At 39.7% G+C, this 16,653-nt stretch overlaps 1 protein-coding gene across 1 annotated transcript; it reads right to left on the bottom strand.

Annotated features, from left to right (window-relative positions):
* Positions 1–1,576: 1,576 nt before the first annotated feature.
* On the bottom strand, positions 1,577–15,417 carry si:dkey-175m17.7 (uncharacterized). The gene is made up of 4 exons (XM_026938984.3): positions 15,087–15,417; positions 8,593–10,721; positions 7,706–8,011; positions 1,577–7,508 (listed from the first exon to the last, which is right to left on the bottom strand). Exons 2-4 carry the CDS (start codon positions 10,703–10,705, stop codon positions 7,243–7,245), a joined length of 2,685 nt encoding a protein of 894 aa, XP_026794785.2. The 5' UTR covers positions 10,706–10,721; positions 15,087–15,417; the 3' UTR covers positions 1,577–7,242.
* Between the last annotated feature and the right edge of the window lie 1,236 nt (positions 15,418–16,653).

Raw genomic sequence — 16,653 nt, 5'->3', positions numbered from 1 at the left:
AAATTCCACATTTTCAATGTGGACTCAGACCTTTGGACCCCACTGTATATATAAATGTACAAATGTATCAATTTGTATAGTTGTATAACTAGGCAACGTGTATATTCATAGTGAACTAACGGCCATTGTAAAATAAAGAATGATAGCTTGATGTGATGCTGAATTGGCTTATTATTTAAGTACTCCATGAAAAAAATTTAGAGTAATTGTACAAATGTCATTGTTTATTTTAAATCAGTGGGCAAATGAAAAGTTATTGGTTATCAGTTCACTAATAATTTTACTGCCTCTTGTTATGAAAAGAGCAAGAAAGTTGACATTTCTTTTGATTAATAAGCAAAACAACAAGGTTGATCAGTTGCGATTTGCATGATACAGTGCACTGTGCAAACAACAGGAGGTGGAAATCCATGCGCTAGCAATATGCCTTTTGTTCTTCTACCCTGACTAGAGAGCCTGTTACTTCCTGTTTAGACATCATGACACACCTTTTGGTCAACCATGTCACGAGCTGCTGGCAAAGTTATGATAAGGGCATTATTTGCATAGCTAAAGAATAAAATTTCAGCCTAGAAAGCATTTTTATTGATAAAAAGGTTTCCATTTCATCACCTATATCTTATAATTATATACGTTTAGGTAAAGATCTAATAGCAAACCATTGCAATAGTTAAGCACTTTATATACAGTAAAATAATACTTTAATTACAAAATATTAATAGTACATTGATACTGCACTATTGACATTAAATTTATAAATATAAAAAATACACCTTTTTTCAATTTTAATTTTAAATCCTATTGAACTGCCATTATTTTTATATAGTTAGTAGCTTTCACACTGCATTACTGAAAACGGAGATGTCATGGCTTGAACCAGCACAGCAAAACTGACTTGGGTTAAAGGCCTTTCTTTAAAGGCCCAAGCTAATCTTCTAACCAACACATTAATGCCATCAGTCATGTGTATAAATATAAAATATTCCAATTAACTAACATTAGAAGAGATGTCTCACACAGAATAAATCCTATGCATCCTATGAATAAATCCAGAATAAATCCTATCCTATGCAGGTTTAGAACAATATGCAAGGTGTTATGTTATTTACAGCTTTAACGAGGTACCACCTTCAAAACCACTGCTCTCTCTCTCTCTCTCTCTCTCTCTCTCTCTCTCTTTCTCTTGTTTTCTCTCCATACACTGTCCAACAGACATATCCTAAAAGCTCTTGTCCCAGTTTTTTTTCCCTTTCAGGCACTCTACCATTCTAGCACTGCTCTGTCATTCGAACACTGAAGTGGCCTGTGACTAGGTGTTCAGAACAAGCTCCCGCCCCCACGTCCTCTGGCACTGAATCAGTTTCACAGAGTCGATTGCATGTCATCAGCACCACCAAAGTGGGCGTCTGGATCCCGTAAGACAGCTGATCCTGAGCGTCATTCTGTAACCGTAGGTACCCTGTAATGGTAAATCCATGCTAAAGTAGAACTCTACAGCCTATCGATTTAAGCCCCTCTGGGCACTAAACCACAGCACACAGCAATCACATATTAAAACGAACACTTATGTAACCACAGTGACTTCATTTGTCCGGGAAAAACTGCTGATCTGACAAACCTTATTGACCAGGCTATTCACGTCTGAAACGTCAGCCATGTTTATGAATGAGATATTAACTTTGGTAGTGGTCATATTTTAGCCAAAACATTTTAAACCAAATGTTAGTTGATTGAAATATTATACATTTAACTAAGGCATTACATTTTGTCATGAACTGTAGGTAGAAAAAAACAAGGACTGTGTAGTCACCCAGTTACAGCTTTATCCCGGTCAGCCTCTCCCAGGAAAACTGTGCATGAGGCAGGAATATATTCTAGATGGAACACCAGTCCATCATAAAGCACTATGCACACACACATTCACACCTAGTGGATATTTAGCATAGCCAATTCACCTACTGGCACGTTTTACAGAGGTGGTAGGAAACCAGAGAACCCATAATCTGAACATGCAAAACTCAACAGAGTTAGTGACACGAACACATCATCAAGTCCTGTATTCGACACTTCTACTCTTACTTAATCCCATTTCCAAGAAAAATACTTTTTACTCCTTACCTTAAATGTACTAGTTACAAATCACAACGGCCTTTTCTTCTCTCATCCAGCCAATGTCTGTACACAATACATCAATAGAATGGGCTCTAGCACTTTTTTTTTTTTTTGCATTTTATTTGCATTTTGCTCACCTTTCAGTGTAGAGCATCCAATCAAATTCATCAATGTAGAAAGAGCTATCAGGTATCGAGCCAGTTTGCCTGCTGTGACCTACACTATATGGCCAAAAGTATGTGGACACCTGACCATCACACCCATATGTGATTCTTCTCCAAACTTTGTTTGTTGCCACAAAGTAAGCACACAATGATCTAGAATGTCTTCTTATGCTGTCTGTGTTAATGCTCATGGTTTTGGAAAGGACACATATGGGTGTGATGGTCAGGTGTCCTCATACATTTGGCCATATAGTGTGCGTAATTTCAAAGGTTAAACATTTACTTTTTAATACTTTACTACATTAACTTTTTGACTTTACTTGCATACTTTCACTGCTAACTGAGTAAAAAATTTTCACATTATCTATACTTTCACTTTAGTATAATTTCTTGCTCCTGTTTCCATCTCAGCATGTAAGGTTAAATTTTATATAATCTAGAGGGTTAAATTTGCAAATTTATAGATCCTAGACTTTGTAATGAGGGTAACAGTTTAAGTATGTTTCTTTGCCCTTTTTCTGTGCATTTTTATGTTGTCTGATGACCTTTTTGCATATGTCATTAAGCAATTTACTTATTGTACTAAAATTTGTGGTCTTCAAACCAAGTTTTGGGTGACGTCCATGGTTCCTCATCCTACCAGTCACATTTCATTGTCAAAACAACTCTGGCAAAGAAATCCAGACACAGTATATTGATGATTTACTGTAAAAAATGTATTTCAGCAAACCATTTTAGTTTTCCAGAGATTTCCGAATACATCATAAAGGTGGACAATTTTGTGGTAATATACACTGTTTTCTGCTCTTTCTTAAAGAGGTAAATCATCCACAAAGTCCTTACAAGTGATAATCAGTTTTCTATGACTGATTATCATTGTTACTTTAGAACAAGTTCAGTCTCATAGTCACAGTAGATTTGAGTAAAAAAAAGAAAAAAAACAAAAGAATTCCTATAAATTCACAATGATAAAATCAACAAGGACCAAATGAATACGCCGCACCATCCAACCGCACACTATATAGTATAGCATGGTCACTGCTGAAGATGGAGGGGCAATGTAGAAAAAGCACACCATGCATTCAGATTATTCCAGTCATCCACAAGTACTTGTATACACCTCTATCAAAAGAGTCACCAAAAAAATTGTAATGATCAAACAAAAACATTGCCAACATATGAAAATAGAACACTGTCTCATTAGAATCATTATTTAGCAGTTTAGCAGAAAGTTTACATGTAAAGTATAAAGATACAGCAATGAAGTACAACACTGTTGTCAAATTAGGTGGACCAACATTACTTCATCAAGGGAGGCAGGGAAGGTCAGGACACCAATAATGGGACAGCACTTAACACAGTTCATCCTCCAGGGTGCTTTTTTTCCCTCCAAAAACTGCCGGTTCATAAAACCTTACATTTTTTAATACTAAGCACAATATTGTAAAAAAAATAAAATAATAAAATAAATAAAGGGCATAACACACAAATAAATATAAACTCACAGAAATAGACACTGACTTTCAAGTTTGAGTAAATTATACACATAAATTTACATTTGGTTGTTCATTATTAGGTGCAAAAAAACACATATGTAAGAGATCAATCAACACATAATAAAAAGTACACTTCAAATGGTTCCTATATGAACATTGCTCTTTAGAAATTTGCTCACAATATGTATCTTTTTTTCCCAATGTCTGGAAGAGCAAAACTCTGTTGTACTGCACACCTATAATAAGGTTTGAATCATTCATTCATTCATTCATTCATCTTCAGTCATGGTGGATATAGCGCCTATCCCAGGAATAGTGGGAAAGACTTGGGAATACACCCTGGATGGGATGCCAGTCCATCACCAGGCTCCATGCACTCACATATTCACACCTAGGGGTAATTTAGAATAGTCAACATACCTACCAGTTTTGGGGAGGTCGGAGGAAACTGGAGAATCCAGAAGAAACCCATGCAGACACGGTAACAACGTGGGAAACTCTGGAGAGACAGTAACCCTATGCTTACAAGCTCGGGAGCCAACCTGGAACCCTGGAGCTGTGAGGTGGCAACATACATAACCTGCATACACTGTGCCACCAAGTTTAATGCACAGGCCTAAGGTTGGCGTTTCAATTAAAAAATGAAAGGAAACATTTTCCACATCATCTATCCCCATGTCTCTCACAGACAAAATGGACACTGCATGAATAAATTTGAACAATTTCAAGATATCGCAGTGTCAATTTCCTCTCCATTGTTAGGCGCTACATTGACTGTTACTATAGCCTGACCTTAGTATTATAAGTTTCTATCTAGATTAAGTATGAATGAGAGAATATAATGAATTAATACTAAGGTCACTATACAGTATTCTGGCATTTATGTATTTGACTAAGCAGGGAGGAACCACTTGCAGTTGTACATGTATGTAAAAATACAAACAACGATCAAAGTTGAATTACTTACTGTACAACAATACAACAAGTGCTAAAAGGAATATGTCAAGAAATAATATCAGTACAGATGTCTTAGAACTGTTATCCAAAGTACAAATATTCAAGTTTAAATGTTTTGTTGTCCTCAATATCTGAGTTTATCAGCAGCATCCGTGTCTAGACTGAGATTGGTCTGATCTCACAGAGCATTTTTAACTCTCTGACACATTCAGTAAGCGTCATCAATTTCCTTTGCGAACAGGAATTTGCCTGGCCATACCAAATGATGAAGCATTAAATCATTAAACAAAGCCACTTTCATTTCAGTTAGCTTGTGAGAATCAAACATTTTGAGGCATACATACATATACACACACACACACACAGAGTGTACACTTCACATTGTTTTTTTGCTCAGATTTTTAGTGGCTCCACGTCCTGGCCCAGCTGATTTGCACTGGAATGCAAAGTGGAAATCTCTGGGGAGAGTGACTTAGTTGTGACACGGCAGTGGAGGGTGAAAGCGCATTGCTTCAGCCAGGCAGATAAAAGCTCAAAGACAGCAGACAAAATCCCCCCACCCCTGCGTGCCAAGACAGATGAAGGGAGACTTCAAGGACTAAGGCTGAAAACTAGACAATATTCAGGAAGAAGAAAGCTTATCACAGTGAACTGAACAAAGCCTGGTCTTTTTCACAGATTACACTCCAATATTTGAAAAGTTAGAATGGTGCATAGTATCATAAGAGCACTGTTCAAAATCTATATCTAAGGAGAGAATGTAAACAATGGATCAGAGGGTAAGAAAGGAAGAATTAAACTGGTGGACATTTTCCATAGCTAATCATCAAAGGTAGATGGTTTGCCTCCTCCCCTGATTTATTCAAATGAATGCTATGAAAATCATTGGCATCAAATAAGCAAAGCTGATTTAAATAGCAGTAAGGGTCAGTATCTAGATGGCAGGATTAAGCACAAATAATATAAAGCTGTTGCTTATATTACTATTGCCTTTTAAAATGTATGTTTAACTGTATTTTCTAAAACCATTCATAAAACTATAATAACTATAACTAATTCACATTGTTGTTCCTGGTAGGTAAGAATCTAATACCATTTACATTAATTCAACATTTGCCAGTCATCTATAGGTTTAAAACTACTGGCAATGGTTTTGAGCTTGAGTCTGTTGTTTTGACTGAAGAACAGAATCTAGATCCTACTGTAAAAATAACTTAAAAATAAAATAAAACTCATTCAAGTAAGCTATTGTCTTACAATTCAGAGTGACAAGCAGTAATTAAAATTAAACAATTATTAAATTAACCTTGTTGTTTGTTTCCTTCATACCAAAATGTAAAATGATGGACTTTTTCTTCATCTCTGATCATTCCCTTCTTGTTCTGCTCATATCACACCATTTGATTTAGTACCTTTAACACATAAAAACAAATATATACAAAGTGCTTAGAAAAATAAAATCTGTACTTGCACCTTCATGCCTGCAGAGATTTAAAAAATAGATAACAGTTCATAAATTCAATTAGAAAAGAAAAAATCTAACAGAATCCATTAGTGTTTTTCAGTCCACCATGTATTAAAAGCACAGTATTGTGACTCTCTCTCTCTCTCTCTCTCTCTCTCTCTCTCTCTGTTTTGTTTCTCTCTGTCTGTGTGCATGAAAAAAAATGTTGCTTTTCATATTCACCATATTCATATTCTGGTATCTCAGGTTCCATCTAAAATATCCATTTATGGAAGTGTCCAAGCTGGAATAATTAAATTCAATATCTCCTCCACTGTCCATACACTTCTATTGCACATTTCCCACACAGAGGTTTTTAAAAAGAATGTAAACCACAAATGTAGTAACACAAGTGGCAGATGATTCAAATGGCAAAAATGCAAAATAAACCTTTGTGTGTGGTAATATTTGTCAGCAGCTAACTTGGCGTTAACTGGGATAAGAAAATAAGTGCATTGAACCCTCTACTGGATAATATGTCTAGAAAAGTTCTGTGCACAGTGGAGAAGGTGTGAGAAATTTGCTACAGTTTTCGGGTCTGAGAAATTCATCACTTTGTGTCTTTTTCTGTGCTTGACAGTACATGTTTTTGCCCTTACATTGCATTTTCTCCCTGCCTTCACTGTTTTATACATTGGTTATGTCAATGAGGGCAGGTTGATAATACGTAGAATACAATAATAGTTATAATGTATTACTATGTAGTATTTAACATTATAAAACTTGGCACGTTATTATGAGCACAGTATCACTGTGAGGTTGATTATACAAACACCCATTTGCCTACTTCTTTTTAAGTGCTATAATTATGCAATAGAAATACTCAAAAGAGTGGAAGTACATCATTTTTTAAATATTTCCTTAGCATACCCTACTGCATTTCCACCCAGATTATTTTTATTCAAACTTTTTTGTCCACAATAAGCATGTTGTAAATCCATGCTTTCTTTGTCTACCTCATTTCTTTCTAATCCTTCCCTTTTAAAAAAAATCTATTATTCTAGATTTTTTAGACTTGTGTTTCCAGGCCACTCAGCTTAGGGGTGAGGATTCGAGGTGTAACACCAGAGTTGAGATCTCGCTCGAATTCCAGCAGCTGGCCCATGAAGTTGAGGTTGGGAGACACCACTGGTCTGCGACTCCGCACATATTTATAAGCGTCGGTCATGGTCATGAGGGTGTGCTTCATCAGGTAAGCAATGACGATAGTCGCTGAACGAGACACACCTGCTTGGCAGTGAATCAACACACCTCGGCCACTCTGGTGAGCCTCCTCTGAAAAAGAAAATGGCCTGTCAACATACGTGCTACTCATTTACTGATTATCCCGATGGATTCTTCAGCTTAGATTCACACAGTGACACACAAAAGAGGCACAGAGCCAAAAACCAAAAATCCATGAAACTAGGCACAAAATACAAGATGGATCACTGTGGGACAAACAGACTATGTCTATCCAAAAATCTACTCACCTATAAACTCAAAGACCTCCTCAAAATATTGTCTGAGATTCTGCTTGCTGTTGTCAGTAGCAGGTAGACGCTTGTAGCGTACGAGACCCGTGTCCAGGTGATAGAGGGGCAGGTGGGTGGTGACATTGACCACATAACTGATGTTCAGTCGCAGAAGCAGGTCCAGGTCCTGAGCATCTCTCTCATTCCCCAAGAAAAGGAAAGGTAGAATGGGGCTGATCACCGCGTTTTCCACATCTGGAGTCATTACACTCTCATCCGACAGAGATGCAGGGAGGGAGGATGAGAGCGGAAGGGAGAGGTGCACTGACAGAGAAAAACAGAACCCTTTTCATTATCTTGTCCTCTGTGTGAAATAAGTGCACCTGTTGTGCAAGTGAGCTAGTAATTAGGAAAGCAAGTGGGAGGTTGTAAAAGAGAGAACATCATCCAAAAGATACTCCATAATATATGCTATTATTTTCATCCACGTTGCACATTATATTGAAATTGCATTAGCTCTGAATATGGCTTTGAGCATCCTGTTATGCTTACATAATTGTAATGACATACAAACAGCAGAAGGGATTAGAGCACAGAGAAAGTAGAGCAGAGGAACATGGAAAAATAGTTCTTGCATGTATTTACAGAACTTTGCAAGAATATAATATCATTTTACTGATTTTAATCAGTCATGTTTGTATTCACCTCATCATGCTGCTCTATTCTCTTTTTATGTTTTCTTTTAACCACAGCTACAACAATCGTTACCCTGTGGCTTTTTTTTAAAGCAACAGATTTCAAGAACACAACAAGTAAATGTGAAGTTGAGTTCCTTTCAGGCACAGGAAGATAAAAATTGGAACAAAATCATGATGTACTTACAAGAATCCTAAAAACCCTCTTACCTCTCCTCTTCTCCTCTTCTTGCTCTCTATTGAATGAGTTAAGGACCAAATGGAGTGACTGAGCAGATGGTAAGGAGTGTCCACCCTCCCAATCTCTTCCTCTTGGTTTGGGCTTGATCAGGGTGCCAGGGGCTGATGGTGGAGGGGAGAAGGAGGGTGAAGACTCAGAAGTGAGAGAGCGATGGGAAGGGGAGCTTGGAAACATATCATCTAAACCATCATCATTTCCCATTCCAGCATCACCTTCCTTGTTAAACAACCTTTTCAGAGAGTCTTGGCCTGGGTCTCTCTTGTTTCCTGACCCCATGAAGTCCAAAACTGCCATCTTGCCTTGCTGGAGTCGCCGTCGTCCTGCATGGTCAGTCAGTTGAGAGCGGGTAAACTCTAGAAGATTACGGCAGTCTAGGATGACTGGGCTGGTTCCATTACTGGCACTCTGGTCATGGCCCATGTAAGAGTTTCCTGTTCCCATCCTCATCCCTACACTACGATGGTTAGGTTGGGTTTTAGAATGAGTCATCTTTTTTGCAAGTTCATCAGGCCAAATTGTGCGCACGCTGTAATCGTCATCATCGTGTTGGTGCCCTCCCATGGTATGCACCCCAGCATTGTGGGAAAAGCCAGGAGGCTTCCCTCTGTGAGGGTTAAAAGTCACTACTATAGGATCACTACTGCAGTAACTACAAGTAGAGCTACCAGCCTGACTTGATTTGGGGTTGCAGCCACTGACACAACTTTGCAGTGCACGCAAAGGGGCAGATGGAGAGAATGGGGCACAGGGTAGACAACCACCAACCAATTTTTTGCGAAAGGCAGCAGGACTCTCAAAACCTCCACCTTCCCCTGAACAGGATGCACAGCCCAGAGGCCTAAGAAGCCCTGTCTGGCACTCTGAGACAGTGCTGTTGGATGAAGAGGTGTTTGTGGTTGAAGCCGTGGAAAGACACCCTCCTAACTTCTTCAATCCCATGGCACCGTCACCTCCGTTGTTTGCACTTGCTCTTTGGCCTCGGGAAAATGAAGAAGATGAGCTTCCAGTACCCCCTTTGCAGCCAGCTGACTGAGTTCTCCCTCCTCTACAGCACACCAGCCTCCAACAATCACAGTTGAATGGACGTGAAAAGTCAATAGTGCAAGTATGATCTGGGCTAGGGAAGCCTTCACGAGAAGAGGTTGGAGATAGTGGCAAGCTGTGAAGTATCTGGGGGTGTGTTTCTCTGATACGTGAGGACCGGGTTTGACTGACTTGTGGGAAGGAAGATGGGGCCCAGAAGGGGACAGAGTTTGGGGTCACCTGATAGTGGGTGTTCAGGATGGAGGCATGGGCTGATGGGGTAGAGCTAAGGTGATGGGATAGACTGTGGGGTTTGGGAGGCTGATGGACAGTTCCCAGTTTGGAGTTTTCTTTGTTACCAACAGAAGGCACGTCCCTGTAGTTGGCAGTTGTAAAACGTGGATTTGATAACAACTCTTCCTCTTTTGTCCACCTAGATTTAGATTGTTGTCTTTGGGCTGGAACAAATTCCAACACCCCACCAGGTGACACTGTGAGGTTGTTCTGATAGTGATTATTATACTGCGCCTTGATCTGGTGCCTCTCAGCGGTGTCTGAAGGCTTTCCTCTGAATTTCCTGTCACTTTGCCCTGGAGCTAATTGTGAAGACACCCTCTGGGCTCTGCTCTCTCTGCCACTTTCACCTCGAGTCAAGCTGCTACTGAACCTTTTGTCTGAATGTGTCCCTCCTTTGTCCACTGATACTTTAATGTCAATGTTATGAGTGTGTGTGTAAGGTCTGGGACCCAGAGTCACAGTCCCATTGCTGTGACAGTGACTAGGGATCCGGCTGCTGTCCTCTGTACTGCCACCTCTCTCGCCCTTGGCTCTTTGCCCATGGGGTAAGTGCCTGTGCCTGCATTCCAGGGACAAAGAGTTAGAGGGTTGATGGAGACGATATGCAGGAAGTTGGTTGTGTGGTAAGCGGGGTGGGGGTTCGTTGCGGGTGGTAAGACGTGAGGAAGACTGAGAGGTGGCTGGTGGAGAGGCCACGCACAAGCCCAAGCTTTTAGGCCGCTGAATTACCACTATGCGCTCGTCAAGAGGGAGGGGAGGCATCTGGGGCTAGGCAGAGCTGCATGTTTGAAGATCAGAAAGAAAAAAAGAAATAAATGGCTGGTAATTCTGATATTCGATTTTATGTTATACATCATATTTATGTATTTGCTCAATGTTAGTCACATCACACACAATTACAAAATTGTGATGAGTACCACACAGAAGCTAATCATAGCTTCTGTTTGTCATCCACAACCTTCCTGTTAATTGGACACCAAGAAACAAACAAAAACAACAACAAAAAAACAATCTATGATATTATGTTATCTAGCATGCTATCTCTTAAAAATCCACACCAAGTTATTATTTTTAGTAGTGGCAACCAGTACCATTAGCAATCAGCCTTATGTAATGTCAGTGATCTGTAGTGGATGGGAGAGCGAGAGAGAGAGAGAGAGAGAGAGAGAGAGAGAGAGAGAGAGAGTGGGGGGATGGAGGACCGGGAGAACAAATATAAGATATGACATAGTTGACTCAGCCACAGACCTTGTCTGAGGGACACTCATGCAAAACTGCACTTCAGATAAACACATACACTCCAGGACACAGTCATCACACCATGCGTTTAATCACACATGCATACATCCACGCACTGAGCCTGGTGATGGTATCCTCATCCTCTTTCTTTTTTTCAGCGTTGCCTTTTTCTGCCTGTGGTGAAGGGGGTGATGGTTACATTGACCCAAATTTTCTGATGTAACATATCATTTTGATCACACACCTCATACGTACTATCACCCAAAAAGTACATGTGTAATGGGTATTATTTATATCACATTGGATAAAACTTTTGTTTCAGCATGTGCTTGCTTAGAAGCCTCTGCATGTTGACCAGTTACTGTGTATGCACACTGCACTCCTGTTAATTCTTGCCAGATATTCACAGATTTAACAGAATTTTCATACTTCTAGGACAACAAATTGCTGTGAAATTGGAACCTGGCTGGTCAGTCTTGTAGTGTGTGACACCAAATGTATAATATGCAAGAGTAGCCAATTATGTGATGCTTTGTAGCTGTGCAGTCTTGTAGTAATGAGCACCACTAATGGTAACATTAACGATATCTAGCATTAGCTAGCTATATCTTACCCTGACTATTAAATACTTGTCCATTACATAGCTAGGTAAAATTTTTTATATAAAAAAATCTTGATTTTTGCATTTTCATCACTCTTATGTTGACATTATCATATACAACACTGTTGAATGCTCTAATGACTTATGATTTAAAATGCTAATGACAAGATGTTTAGAGTATTTTGAATGTAGTACAGACCATCCATCCATTTTCCATACTGCTTATCTTACACAGAGCCCCTGAAGCCTATTCCAGGGAGCTCGGGGCAGGAGGCGGGGGACACCCCGGACAGGGTGTCAACTCATCGCAGGGCACAATCGCACAAACACTCACACACATGTTCACACACTACAGACAATTTGGAAATGCCAATCAGCCTACAACTCATGTCTTTGGACTGGGGGAGGAAACTGGAGCACAACCCCACCCCCCCAAGAAGATGCAAATTCTGCGCGCGCAGGGCGGAGGTGGGATTCGCACTCCCAACCCTGGAGGGAACAGTGCTAACCACTAAGCCATAGTACAAACTAATGCGGTGGAATGTTTGATTGCATTTGTCTAGGTTACTTTTCTTTCTTTAATACAAGTCATTTTTTAATATTGCAGCCCAGTGTGCAAATTAATGGAGTTTTTTCTAACATATTTTTTTCTATTGGTGTCTTGGTCATTTAGGTCACTTAGAACTCCACTACAATATACCAATTTTCATTTATCCACATTTATCCACAGCACGAGGTGCAGTCTATATGAAAAGCATGTTTGTTTTGTTTAATAGTGATATAGATCTATTGCTTGGGAAAACGATTCTCACTGTTGTTCTCCATGACGTGTGTTTCTTGACAGAGAAACACGTTTGGGAATTTGAAAAACATAGGTGCCTATTGTGAAATAGGAAAAACCCACAAGGAAAATATTTGCATCAAGTAAGAGCATTTGTCTGGCTACTACCTCCTTCCAGCTTACAGAGTGTATGACTGCTACTAGTTGTTTGCGAAAAGCTATTTGAGCAGGATCTCGAATGAAGCAGACAGGACAGATATGACTAGTAAAGGCTGGTAAAGATAAAATACTGTGATTATATGTAATATAATGTAAATACTTAATGTGATATGTCTCGTATCTTGTAATGTACATCATGTGACAGGAGTACTTTGATTCTCGAGCCTGAGATATTCGGTCAATGCATTAAGAGTTAATTCTTTTGATACAGTTGTCGTAAAACTGAGATGGGACTATTTAGAAGGTTGTGCATGACTCCATTTCCTTCAGTGCTCCCTGTTGAAGTGATCATGTGAAAAATGTTTAAAAATAAAGAGAGTGCCCAAAATTGCAAAATTTTGCTGGGAGCCTCTGGTGAATCTCTGACATCTCTCCTAGCAGAGGCTCATTTATTGATGTAGATATATCATGTTTCATCTTGCTTGGGTACAAGAATGATCTGGAGAAATATGGCAGAACTATCCCATGTCAAAACTGGTAAATGATTTTAAAATTGTAAATTCTTCTGCTTATTTCAGTATACAATCAGTGACTTTTTCATTTTCATTAACACAGATACATTTCTCGTTGCTTTTCAAACAAAGTTACATTCAGAGAGCCAAATCAGTAATGGCATAACAATGTTGACAAAGCAAAGTAAATTGTATGTACGTGTAAGATTATTATGATGATATTTTTTATTATAGTTTTACTGCTATACTCTTATAAGTAACAGCTTGTCAGAATAATATATATAACAGATAATATAACACTTTACATAAAATGCACTTTTAAATTTAGGTCATTTCAAATCAGATTCAAAATCAGAGAAAATTTATAAAGATATCAAATATCTGAATTTTTATTTATTTATTTATTTATTTAAAATTATTGTTTAAATGTTAAACACTGGAAGTGTAATTACTCGGTTTGGTATTTTCAGTTGATGTTAATCATTTTTATTGTTTATAGTATATTTGGGTATTTTCTTTGTTGGGTTTCAAGATTTCACGAATGTACAATTCTTGCAAAAAACATTCTTGGACCATACCTCCACTTGAGATTCTGTATCTACTTGAACTCATGTGACCTACTGAACAAATTCAGTAGATTTACTTTTGATTCATTTGTACTAGTTGGGTTTTTGAATGATGTACAGTAAAATCACAGTTAGAAGTCACATATATAGTGTAAATTCACAGTGAGTTACAGTAAAGTGGATGCTGAGCTGCAGAGTAATTATGTGCACCAGCTGCCTGTGAAAATATTGTGAAAGTAATGCAACATGGTGCGTTTTGTTATTAACAAATAAAGACAAAATTGTTGACCTATAGATACAAAGAAAGGGAGTAAAAAATAAATAAAGAAATTGCATTACACTCTATAGTAACATGTTGTCTAGTATTATTTTTTTCTGTCTTTATTAAAAATATCTTATTTTCAGCTATGTCCACTCACTGCAACTTTTTAACATTGAGCTTAAATCACTGAGTCTGCGTCAGTCTCAGGCCTACTCAGCATCCATGCTCATCCAGTTACTCAGATGCCGTAACTGCAGGTTACACATCATCCTGTTTGATTCTCTGCCTTTGTTCCTGCTTACTCTTCTGTAGCAACACATGTCCAGATAACATGCACAGTAATGTGATAATGATAAATGAAGTGGAGACTGGAGAATGAAATCATTTAGCGCACCGTCACCCATCACTGCGCTCTGGATAACCAGCTGCGTTTGGCTCTCATCTTTGTGCGCGACTGGTCCTTTGTCCCTGGAAGTACTATAACTGTCCTCCAAAAACTGCTATGCAGTTTCGATTAAGCTTATCCATATGCTTTACTTGCACCAAAGCCAGCACCAAAATGTTAGTCTATGTCCTGGTCAAAGACATGGACTGATTGGACTGGAGCCCAAAAGATGGATCATCTGGGATCCAGGAAACCAAAATGACTGGTTAGGCCAGTGCAGTGATGCATCCAGTAATAGATCTCTCTCTTTCTCTCTCTCTCTCTTTCTCTCTCTGGTTATTATGAAGATTATTCGACCTCAAGATGTTGCAAAATTTGTTGGAGCTGTGCTGGGAGTAGGCTATTCCAGCTGTGCGCTTATGCGCTTCTTTGCAAGAGGGATGATGTGATGTGATGTGAGGTGAATCTCTGGGATAAACAATAATCATAAGCAGTCATGCTGGCCTGTAAATGCTTAAATACCAAAAAAAAAATGCTCTTCTGCTATCATTTTTCGAATTAATGAAACCGGAGGCATGGCTATTTTCGTGGCTCAGACATGCAGGAATGGAAATAAAAGATGCATTAAAAATACTCACGTTACTGGTAACCTACGTCCGCTGGATTGTCATTGTATTTCTCACTGACGCTCGCGCTTCTCTTGTGATAATTCCGCTCCGATGCATGCACGCTTACATTGCCAATCTAAAGCTGTGTGCTTCTAGGATCTTAAAAAAAAAACACGCAGCAGCTGTGTTTATGCAGATCTCTCATTTACAGGTCGCACATGAAGGATAGGCTGTTTGTGCACGGCATATAAGCATGCAGTCACCGCGGTCGATTGTGTGAGCTCACAGCACAATTTCACTGGAGTCGCGCATCTTGTGCAACGTGCGAGCGCGCGCGCGTGCGCCTGTCTCTCTCTGTGTGTGTGTGTGTGTGTGTGTGTGTATATGTGCGTGTGCGTGCCTGCGCATGTGTGCGCGCGAAGGCGGGGTTTCCAAGTAGATGACATCATTCTGGCCCAATGGCAAACAAAACAAATGGAAGGAAATTGGGTTGGGGGCGGGGGGGTGGTGGTGGTCGGATTTGTGCCCCTTCAACCATCTAACTCAAAAGCAGCCTAAGAATCCTACCGTGTTATTTCATCGGGTTAACTGTCTTATGTGCATCCATCCATTCATTCTCTGAAGGGTTGTGGGGGTAACCTGGAGCCTACCCCAGGGACACAAGGGGGCACAAGGCTGGGGACACCCTGGACAGGGTGCCAACCCATTGCACAATCACGCACACACACAATTTGTAAATGCACATCAGCCTACTGCGCATGTCTTTGGACTGGGGGAGGAAACCGGAGGACCCGGAGGAATCCTCTGAAGCATGGGGTGAACATGCAAGCTCTGCGCACACAGGCAGAGGCGGGAATCGAGCCCCCAACCCCAGAGGTGCGAGGCAACAGTGCTAGCCATTAAGCCACCCCTCTTGTATGCATAAGCATCATTAATAAGGCACTGTATACGTTGTAACAATGCAAGGGATTGTTTGTGTTAAATAAGCCATAGCTCTCAAAATGGGCTCCCTGATGTAAAACCAGTGGTTCTGCCATTAATTTAGCCTATTTATTCACATTATAGTGGTGTAGATCACTATCAATCACTATCAAAGTTACTACTAGTTAGTACATATATATATATATATATATATATATATATATATATATATATATACACTATATTACCAAAAGTATTCGGTCACCTGCCTTGACTCACATATGAACTTAAGGGCAATCCCATTCCTAACCCATAGGGTTCAATATGATGTCGGTCCACCTTTTGCAGCTATTACAGCTTCAACTTTTCTGGGAAGCTTTCCACAAGGTTGAGGAGTGTGTTTATAGGAATTTTTGACCATTCTTCCAAAAGCGCATTGGTGAGGTCACACACTGATGTTGGTCGAGAAGGCCTGGCTCTCAGTCTCCGCTCTAATTCATCCCAAAGGTGTTCTATCGGGTTGAAGTCAGGACTCTGTGCAGGCCAGTCAAGTTCATCCACACCAGACTCTGTCATCCATGTCTTTATGGACCTTGCTTTGTGCACTGGTGCACAGTCATGTTGGAAGAGGAAGGGGCCCGCTCCAAACTGTTCCCACAAGGTTGGGAGCATGGAA

The sequence above is a fragment of the Pangasianodon hypophthalmus genome, chromosome 15 (genome assembly GCF_027358585.1).
Source record: "Pangasianodon hypophthalmus isolate fPanHyp1 chromosome 15, fPanHyp1.pri, whole genome shotgun sequence".
Classification (NCBI taxonomy): domain Eukaryota; kingdom Metazoa; phylum Chordata; class Actinopteri; order Siluriformes; family Pangasiidae; genus Pangasianodon; species Pangasianodon hypophthalmus.
The sequence above is the reverse complement of the archived record's forward strand: the minus strand, read 5'-3'. Positions and strand labels throughout refer to the sequence as shown.